The 9485-nt window shown below is 49.4% G+C and overlaps 2 protein-coding genes across 8 annotated transcripts in view; one reads left to right on the top strand and one right to left on the bottom strand.

Annotated features, from left to right (window-relative positions):
- dennd6b (DENN/MADD domain containing 6B) overlaps positions 1-4261 on the bottom strand; it is a 5239-nt gene extending 978 nt beyond the window's left edge. For 4 of the 7 annotated variants that reach the window (XR_005234401.1, XR_005234400.1, XM_037981157.1 and 1 more), the window contains exons 1-18: positions 4015-4261; positions 3251-3289; positions 3126-3168; positions 2950-3053; positions 2784-2864; positions 2596-2701; positions 2377-2510; positions 2206-2268; positions 2081-2136; positions 1888-2010; positions 1698-1793; positions 1338-1432; positions 957-1022; positions 815-879; positions 648-737; positions 417-470; positions 237-346; positions 13-115 (exon numbers count right to left, since the gene is read on the bottom strand). Coding sequence is in view for 5 of the 7 variants with exons in the window: in XM_037981157.1 (XP_037837085.1) it covers positions 13-115; positions 237-346; positions 417-470; positions 648-737; positions 815-879; positions 957-1022; positions 1338-1432; positions 1698-1793; positions 1888-2010; positions 2081-2136; positions 2206-2268; positions 2377-2510; positions 2596-2701; positions 2784-2864; positions 2950-3053; positions 3126-3168; positions 3251-3289; positions 4015-4164 (1578 nt within the window). In the remaining 2 variants the exon portion in view is untranslated. Of the gene's footprint in view, positions 1-12; positions 116-236; positions 347-416; positions 471-647; positions 738-814; positions 880-956; positions 1023-1337; positions 1433-1697; positions 1794-1887; positions 2011-2080; positions 2269-2376; positions 2511-2595; positions 2702-2783; positions 2865-2949; positions 3054-3125; positions 3169-3250; positions 3290-4014 lie in introns of all 7 variants that reach the window. The other 3 variants (XM_037981158.1, XM_017442163.3, XM_025003136.2) reach the window with 3 other exon arrangements.
- An 854-nt stretch (positions 4262-5115) lies between these two features.
- lta4h (leukotriene A4 hydrolase) overlaps positions 5116-9485 on the top strand; it is a 6967-nt gene continuing 2597 nt past the window's right edge. Inside the window, exons 1-16 of the mRNA XM_017442159.2 lie at positions 5116-5271; positions 5934-6064; positions 6143-6263; positions 6807-6875; positions 7174-7278; positions 7353-7405; positions 7489-7561; positions 7660-7800; positions 7887-7910; positions 7988-8058; positions 8135-8246; positions 8323-8467; positions 8825-8928; positions 9062-9132; positions 9211-9265; positions 9341-9436. Coding sequence (XP_017297648.1) covers positions 5116-5271; positions 5934-6064; positions 6143-6263; positions 6807-6875; positions 7174-7278; positions 7353-7405; positions 7489-7561; positions 7660-7800; positions 7887-7910; positions 7988-8058; positions 8135-8246; positions 8323-8467; positions 8825-8928; positions 9062-9132; positions 9211-9265; positions 9341-9436 — 1527 coding nt within the window. The remainder of the gene's footprint in view (positions 5272-5933; positions 6065-6142; positions 6264-6806; positions 6876-7173; positions 7279-7352; positions 7406-7488; positions 7562-7659; positions 7801-7886; positions 7911-7987; positions 8059-8134; positions 8247-8322; positions 8468-8824; positions 8929-9061; positions 9133-9210; positions 9266-9340; positions 9437-9485) is intronic.

Consider the following 9485-nt stretch of genomic DNA (forward strand, 5'->3'; position numbering starts at 1 on the left):
GGGGGCACTCACTGCGTCACAGATCACCTCCAGGTGGAGGCTTTCCAGTTTCTGCGTCATCTCCTTGTGGCGCTGACGATACCAGCCGTCAAAGTTTGGAGACCTGAAGAACTTCCTGAGACAAAAGACAAAAGACGAGGACAGACTCTGCTCGTTCATCGATGATGACCTTATTGATCCAGTCAGATCACAACTGAACGAGGACAGAAAGCAAACCGGCGCCACCTGGGACTCACCTGTACAGACCCATCCAGTCCCCCCTGAGCAGCGAGGTGAGCTGAGGCCCGGCGTGGTCCAGAGTGGACAGGAAGTCGTCCTGACTGAAGGGACGGATCTGAGGAGGAGTCTGAACAAAAACATCATTGATCAAACTCTCAGTGCGTGACATCAGCGCGGATGAAGAACTTCCTGCTTACCTTCCAGGGCGTCACGGACCTCTGCAGAGGCATCAGGCTCGCCATGTAGCGCTCCTGTCAGACAAGACACGGGGCTTACTGCTCAGTGTTGCTGTGATCACCTGACCTCACCTGACTTCACCTGACCTCACCTGACCTCACCTGACTTCACCTGACTTCACCTGACCTCACCTGACCTCACCTGACTTCACCTGACCTCACCTGAGGCTCAGGGTTCTCCTGCTTGCTCACCAGAGGGATGATGAAGCTCTGCGTCAGCTCCAACAGGTGTCTCCTCAGGATGGCGCTCTGAACCTCTGAGGGTCTCTTCCTCTGGATCCCCTGCAGATGAACCAGAACCAAACTGAGCAGCTGCTCCCTGACCCTCCTCAGGTGGGCTTACCTGCACCTCAGCTCACCTTTAACAATCTCTTGATCAGAATCTTGTCTTTGTGTAGAAACGTCTTGTAGGCCGTGTAGATTCCTGCAGACACAAACGAGTTACACAACGAGCTGCAGGTAGGAGGTTCTGCTGCAGAACCACGCGTTCTGTCACCGTACCTGGTTTGGTGTCGAGCGTCTTTAGTTTGGACAACTTCTTCACCTTCACCTGCTTCGGTAAGTCACCTGGACAGGAGCAGAGAAAACCAAAACAATCACACCTGTTCTACCTGGATGATTCAATCCGTCTCCACCAGGGGGCAGAGCAGAGTTCAAAATGTTCTAAGGACAGACAGAACCTGCAGGAGGCTGCCTGTTACCTGTCCCCTGTCACCTGTTACCTGTCACCTGTTACCTGTCACCTGTTACCTGTCACCTGTTACCTGTCCCCTGTCCCCTGTCCCCTGTCCCCTGTCCCCTCTGTCACAGAGGACAGCAGCAGTAGTAGTAGTAGAAGTATAAATAGTAGTAGTAATACTTAGCAGTAGTAGTCGGGTCTACCTGCCATCTTGAGCTCTCCCAGTCGGACGATGTGAGGCCAGCTCTGAAACGTCTTGATGAAGAACGGGTTGGTGACTCCCAGAACCACATTTGGACTGAAGAAGAAGAAACAAACAGGTGTGTGTTGTACAGGTGTTGTACAGGTGTGAGCTGTACAGGTATGAGTTGTACAGGTGTGAGCTGTACAGGTGCGTGTTGTACAGGTGTTGTACAGGTGTGAGCTGTACAGGTGCGTGTTGTACAGGTGTGTGTTGTACAGGTGTGTGTTGTACAGGTATGAGTTGTACAGGTGTGTGTTGTACAGGTGTGTGTTGTACAGGTGTGTTGTACAGGTGTGGCTTGTACAGGTGTGAGACTCACGGAGCTTGTGTCCTGGTGGTGTACTCTCTGAACTCGCTGTCATGGATGGTAAAATAAGGTCGAAAGTCGCAGCAGAACTTCAGCGGTCCGATGGAGCTGAGGGTCAGTACACACACACACACACAAGGTTACCATGGCAACAACATGATTCCTGCTCTCTGGTTGGCTTCCGGCAGCAGACTGGACTGACCTGATCAGAGCCAGCACCGTTTCCGAGCAGACTGTAGGAGACGGCGCCATGACGACCAGCGGCTCCCCGAGCAGCGTGAGCTCCCACAGCATCTGCAGGTGGATCAGAACCGACTGGAAACACCTGAACAGAACACAGGTGAGACTCAGACCAGAACCACACCATGAAAACATCCACAGGAAGCAGAACTGACTTGAAGAGGTCCAGTTCGTGGATGGTCGGCAGCACCGTCGGTGCCAGCAGGAGGTTCTGAAAAGAAAAAACTTTATTAACAACAGAACAAAGAACAGCAACGAGGTGGGAGAAGTGACCTCTGACCTCTTTAGTCGTCTGTTTGACCGGACTTCCTCCTGGTTTGTCTGTTTTTGAAGGAATTCTCACCTGAAACATCAACAGGTGGGAAACAGAAAAGATTGTTTTATCAGCTGTCAGCCAATCAGAGCAGACTAACTCCCTCACCTGTAAACCACGCCCACTAACACTCCTCACCTGTAAGCCACTCCCTTCTCTCCTCACCTGTAAGCCACGCCCCTTCCTGCTCACCTGTAACATGACACCCATGACAGGCAGGTTGAGGGTCTGTCCAGGTGTGGGTGCGGGCCACTGGTCGATCTCGTTGCACACTGCGAGCACAAACCGAGTGTAAACGCTGATGTGACTGGGAGAAAACCTGATTGGCTGATGGTTGTGATGTAATCATGACATCACCTGTTTCCAGACACGGCTCCAACTTCTCAAAGAACTCAGGTGCGATGATCTGCAGCAGCGAGTGGAACAGGTGTGTGTACGGCAACCTGGACACCAACACCAGGGACTGGAAGGTGCAGTCACATGACCTCCGTTGTCACATGACCACACCAAATCAAACATATAACAGGTGTGTTCAGGTGAATTACCTTCTGAAAGTAGCCTCTCTTCACAGAGACGTCCTTCACCTGTCTGAAGTAGACGTAACCAAAGAAATGTGCGGTTTCTCTCTGTAGAGACAGAGGAACACCTGAGAAATCTCTCCACACCTGTTTACTACAAACACCTGAGTGTAGGGGTCGAGGTGCGTCTCACCTGCAGCATGACGGGGGCGTCTCTGTCGTAGGAGTCGTTTCTGGACACCTGACGACCGACGGACTGACGTAACCTGAAGGTGAACTGAGTGTCCCCCAGGCATCCTGTTAAATCACACGCTCACCCTGTGACCTCTGACCTCACATCCACAACTCAAAGAAAGTTACCTGAGTTACCTGAGTACGAGTCGGGGAAGGACAGGTAGCAGATGCTGGTTTTCTGACAACAAACCACAAAAACACAATGAGTCAGTGTGGGATTATTAATATGATCTACAGACAGGTGAAAGCTTATTGATCACCTCTTTTTCTGTAAGTTTGACCTTCTGAGGATAAACCAGCTGCAAACACAAGAGAGAGAAGTTACACCTGAGGATAAACCAGCTGAAAGCAGAGAAATAAAAACACACCAAGCTCCATTTAAAATTCTCCTGATTTAACGCCTCCTGACCTTTCAAGAATCTCATAAACAAGAGCAAGAAATGTGATAAAACTATCAAATTTGAAAATAATTTTCCTACCAATCCGATGACGAATTTAAAAACACCCTTTTAGCCTATTTTTGGTTTAATTAGTTTTTGTTTAACACAGCATGTTTGTCAGCGTGACTACTGTATATTAAAGTGTATTTTATTTCAATGGAGTTTGGTATCAGATGCTAGTCTTCTGACAACAAACCACAAAAATACAGCTAGTGGACGTGTGATCAATTACAAAACCGTGAATACCGGTGAATTATTATTAATCACCTCTTTTTCTGTATGCTTTACGTTATGAGAATAATAAAAGCTTACACCAAACTCTGTTTAAAATTACTCTGATTTAACGCCTCGTCGCCGTTCAAGAATCAGCTACACAAGAGGAAGAAATGTAAAAAATTATCAAATTTGAATTTATTATTTTGATTCAACGAATGCCGAATTTATAAGCACACTTTGACCTTACTTTCTGTTGGACTATTTTTGTCTAAGGCAGCCTGTTTTTCTACAGGACTACAAACTCCTAGAAATGCGCGTTATTTCAGGGGAGGCTGGCAGCTGATGCTAGCGATGCTAAGCTAACGCACCTCGATGGCTTGCCCGAGCTCCAGGTCGAAGGTAACGACGCACACGCACTCCAGCCAGGAGGAGAAACGCGCCCAGGCGGACCGACCGTCCCCGCTATCCGCCGCCGCCTCCTCGCGTCGCGGAGAACCGAAGCCGTCCAACGGGTCCATGGCGACCGGGTCAGAGCATCAGCAGCTCCACCGTGTCTTGGCTCATCCTCCGCTCCTCCATCAGCAGCGCCGCGGTGGGCAGAGGGAAGGAGCGCCCCCCGCTGGAGGTCCGAGGAACTGCAGGCAGCTGGTCACTGATGGAAGCTTTAATTCATGGATTCATAGGAAAAGTTTGACTGTTTTTATTTATTTATTATCCAGTGGAATCATTTGTTCACCGCTGTTTTTAAGCTCCAAGTGCCTCTTTTTAGTCAAATTGTCTTCTGATAAAAATATCTCAAGTAAGTTTAGGTTTGACTTGTTTAGATGTTGGTTAATGAAAACTGTCTCTTTTTATTTAAAATAACTGTCAATTGTTGACAAAATGACAGCAACTGGTCCAGACCGAACAGCTCTTCTGGAACCTAAATAAAAGACAAGAAACTTGGACCCTGAATGATGAAGATTTTATTTGATTTAATTGGTGAAGAATTAATAAAAACTTAAAAAGGTTCTGTTGTTTTTCATTATTCCCTCATTTACTAAGCTGGTAACCTAAACTTTCCTCTAAGATTGTTTTCATTCATTCATATTTGTGTTTTATTATGATCCTATTATTCATGCATAGTTTTTTTTTTATTATGAAATCTGATCCACAGAATTATTGTTGTATTTTCTATTTTATTAAAGAAATATATTTTTTAATTTTTCAAAAAGGTGCTTTTTTTAAACAAACTGCAAGTTATTCATTTGAAAAACATTTTATTTAAAATTTATAGTAAAATAAAAACACTAAAGTTTGATCAAGTTGTTCTGCCGTGATTGATTGTTTTGAGTTTTCAGAATAAAAACCTGCGGTTGGACCTTTTATTTTGAAAGGGCCGGTCCGGATGTTGGCCAGCCACTTCCTCCGGTTGTGGCTCCGGTCTCGGAGCCGGTGTGCGTCCCCCTCAGTCTCTCGGCGGACACCGGATGGTCAGCATGTCGGACCCCTGCTCCTTCTCCTCCTTCTCCAGGTGCCTCACCAAACACCTGAACCTGCAGCTGCGCGTTTTCTTCGAGCGGCACGTGATCAAAGGGAAGGTGGAGCTCACCGTGGAGGCGCTCGAGGACCGCTTCTCTGTTCTGGTAACGGACCGGTTCCCCGGTTCTGATCCCGCGAAGTTCTTGATCAGGTTAACGTGACGCAGCTAAAAACCGCGATAATTTACATGGAGTCTGGTCTGAGTTATTACACCGCTAACAAACAGTTAATAAACAGTTATTACACTGAAGTTAGTCTGAAGCTTCAGAACCATCGAACCCTGGAACCAGAACCTTTCAGACCCAGTTAAAACCAGACAGTTTAGCTCTTTTATGTATTTTTTACATCTGGTCCGGACCGAAACAAGCCCGGTTCAAAACCCACAGAAAGTCTTCCTTTCGGAACCGGACCGGGTCATTCTGCACTGAGGCGGGTTCTGTAGAACACAGAGGATCTGTGGAACCCTGATTGTTCTTTTGAACCAGAAGGAAGGAATAATTCAGGTTTTAATTGTGTGGAATGGCCCTTTAACGTGCCGAATCAGAAGCTGACTTCGGGGCGTAGAACTGGACTTTGGCCCGGTTCTGAAGAACTCACAGATTACAGATTTCTCTCCCGGTCCGTGGTGGTGCACAGGGATTACAGCTGCAGAGTGCTGGACTTGGATGTGGTTTTAGATAACGGGTTTATCAGCAGACAGGTGCAGCCCACAGGTGTGCTGAATGACGGACGCTCGTTAATAAAATCATCTGTTTATCTGCTGCAGACTTTGGACACCAAGGACCTGAACGTCGTGTCCGTGGCGGTCAACCAGCAGCCGGCCCGCTTCGCTCTGGGCGCCAAACACAGCTTCAAGGGGACGCCGCTGGACATCACGCTGCCCTTTGATCTGTCCAGGTGACGGCAGCGCCCGTTTGTCCTCTCTTCTTCTTCTTCTTTAAATAAACTAACCGGTGTGTGTCCTGGACCAATCAGGGGGCAGCATGTGATCGTGGAGGTGACCTATGAGACGTCTCCGTCGGCGTCCGCTCTGCAGTGGCTCAACCCTGAGCAGACTGCCGGGAAGAAACAGCCCTACCTGTTCAGCCAGTGTCAGGTGATTCACCTGTCAGGCCCAACATGTTCTCTTATCTACACTAACAGAAACCACAACAGAGGCTTTTATTGTGAAGGAGCAGAGAAAACAAGAAACATTAAGACAAACTGAATAAATGAGGGTGGCACAGTGGAGCAGTGGTTAGAGCTTTTGCCTCCCAGAAAGAGGGTTGCAGGTTCGCTTCCCGACCTGCAGTCTTTCTGGGTGGAGTTTACCTGTTCTCCCTGAGCTCACCTGAGTTTCCTCCCAGGTCAGGTTAACAGGTGTGAGTGAGAGGGTGAATGGTTGTTTGTCTCTGTGTGTCCCTGTGATGGATGGACACCTGTCCAGGTGTCCCTGTGAGGGTCTGGACACCTGTCCAGGTGTCCCTGTGATGGATGGACACAGGAGAAGTGGGTAAAGACGGATGGAGGATTAAATAAGGAACTCTCTGTTTCTTCATGTGTTGAGACAGATTTATGAAACTTCGGTGTTGATCAACAAACTGCTTCATTTCCACAAACTTCCTGTCTGAACTGGTTTGATCCGGTTTCTGTCTGACAGGCTCACCACTGCAGGAGCATGATCCCCTGTCAGGACAGCCCGTCCATCAAACACACCTACTACGCTCAGGTAACACACCTGCTCAGGTAACACACCTGCTCAGGGAAACACACCTGCTCGGGTAATACACACCTGCTCAGGTATCACATACCTGCTCAGGTATCACATACCTGCTCGGGTAATACACACCTGCTCAGGTAACACACACACACCTGCTCAGGTGACACACACCTGCTCAGGTGACACACACCTGCTCAGGTAAAACATCGGTTGTCCTTATATGTTTATCTCAGGTGTCTCTCTATCTCTGTACCTGTCTCTCAGGTGTGTCTCTGTCACTGTAGCTGTCTCTCTACCTGTCCCCCAGGTGTCTGTCCCTAAGGACCTGGTGGCGGTGATGAGTGCTGTGCGAGACGGTCAGGAGGTGGATCCTCAGGACAGCAGTCGGATCATCTACAGGTTCAGACAGCCGGTAGGCGTTGTCCTCTTCTTCTTGATGACATCATCATCACCTGTCGCAGGTGTTAATTTGACCTCTGACCTTAGGTGGCCATGCCGTCCTACCTGATAGCCATTGTGGTTGGAGCTCTGGAGAGCAGGTAGCGTCTGACTCACCTGTATGCTGATGTAATCACGTTACCTGTGCAGGTAACAGTGTCTCTGTGCTCTGATTGGTCGACAGGCAGATCGGCCCGAGGTCCAGAGTTTGGTCGGAGAAGGAGTTTGTGGACAAAGCAGCGTTTGAGTTCTCTGAAGTGCGTTACCATGGCAACAGCAGACATTTTCCTCGTTAAGACTGGATGTTTAATTATTTCAATAAACTCACCTGTTCTGTTGTCCCCCTGTCCATCAGACTGAGACCATGCTGAAGACGGCTGAGGACCTGGCGGGACCGTACGTGTGGGGTCAGTATGACATCCTGGTTCTGCCCCCCTCCTTCCCGTACGGAGGGATGGAGAACCCCTGCCTCACCTTTGCCACGCCCACTCTGCTGGTAAACAGACACTTTCAGCTCACCTGTCCTCACCTGTCGCAGCATCATGTGATCAGATCATCTTTTTCCTGTCTGTCTCTTTTCAGGCTGGAGATAAATCCCTGTCCAACGTGAGTAAGACACCCGACCCCACACCTGTCCTTGCACCTGTTACAGGTGTGCTCATGTCTGCTCTGGTGTCTCTCAGGTGATCGCTCATGAAATCTCCCACAGCTGGACCGGGAATCTGGTGACCAACAAGACCTGGGAACATTTCTGGTAAACGAAGACACACGAGTTCTGACCCGAACTGTGTGGGCGGAGCTTCCTGCTCAGGTGTTTGTTGTTCCTTCAGGCTGAACGAGGGGCACACGGTTTACCTGGAGCGGATGATCGGCCGCTCCATGCAGGGGGAACCCTTCAGGCAGTTTAAAGCCATGGGGGGCTGGAAGGACCTGCAGGACTCAGTGAGAACCTGAACCCCGTCTACCTTTTCTGAGTTTGTTTCCTTTGATTGCTCTCACCTGTTCATGCTGTCCTCAGGTGAACACCTTCGGCGCCAACAACCGTTTGACTAACCTGGTCCCCAGTCTGCAGGACGTGGACCCTGACGACGCCTTCTCCTCCGTCCCGTACGAGAAGGGCTTCGCTCTGCTGTACCACCTGGAGGAGCTCATGGGAGGACCAGGTAACACCTGTCCCTGAGGTGTGGACTCCAGTCACATGTCTGAGACCTGCATGTCTTGGTTTGGGACTCTGTTGACTCTGGACTCAGGATTGGTGCATCTTGACCTGGGATTTGACTCAGCACTTGTGTGTTTTGACTCGGGACTCGGGGTTTGCTCGAGGTCAACTGTGAGTTTTAGCCTCAGGTCTTGTAGGTAATGATTAAGAACTCGGGAGTTGCGTGTTTTATCCGGGGACTAGCTTGTCTCGACATGAAACTGGCACGAGTCTTGACTCGGGACTCTCAATCTAAATATGACTTGGTCCTACCTCTGACCTGTACACATCTTGGACTAACACACCTGTTTGTCTCCTGCAGAGGTCTTCATGGGGTTTGTGAAGTCCTACATCCAGCTCTTCGCCTACAGCAGCGTCACCACAGACGACTGGAAGAACTACCTGTTCACCTACTTTAAAGACAAGGTGAGGAACACCTGGACTCTCAGGTGAGGTCAGAGGTTCTTCCATGTTGAGGCTACAACCTGTTTGTGATCCAACTCATCAGAACTCGTTTTAAATTGAGAATCAGGAAGTAATCTGGCCTGTTGTCCCTCAGGTGGATGTCCTGAACCAGGTTGACTGGAACGCCTGGATGTTCACTCCTGGGATGCCGCCTGTCAAACCTCAGTAAGTGGACCCGCTCAGACTCTGAGTCCGTGTTTAACCTTGATCTGCTGGTTCTGATTGGTGGATGTCGTGTTGCAGGTACGACACGACGCTGGCTGATGCCTGCATCGCCCTGAGTCAGAGGTGGATCAAGGTGAGACCTGCACCTGACCCAGGTCTGTTCTGCTTGGTTTCATGGATTTAGACTCAAACTCTTGTCCCCCCTCAGGCCAAAGACCAGGACCTGAGCAGCTTCATGGAATCAGACGTAAAGACGCTGTCGTCCCATCAGGTCATCGAGTTCCTGTCGCTGCTGCTTCACGAGGTAAAAGCAGAACCCGGCTCCTTCTCCGGTCCGGCTCAGTCCGGCTCAG

This window comes from Kryptolebias marmoratus, linkage group LG18, assembly GCF_001649575.2.
Source record: "Kryptolebias marmoratus isolate JLee-2015 linkage group LG18, ASM164957v2, whole genome shotgun sequence".
Taxonomy (NCBI): domain Eukaryota; kingdom Metazoa; phylum Chordata; class Actinopteri; order Cyprinodontiformes; family Rivulidae; genus Kryptolebias; species Kryptolebias marmoratus.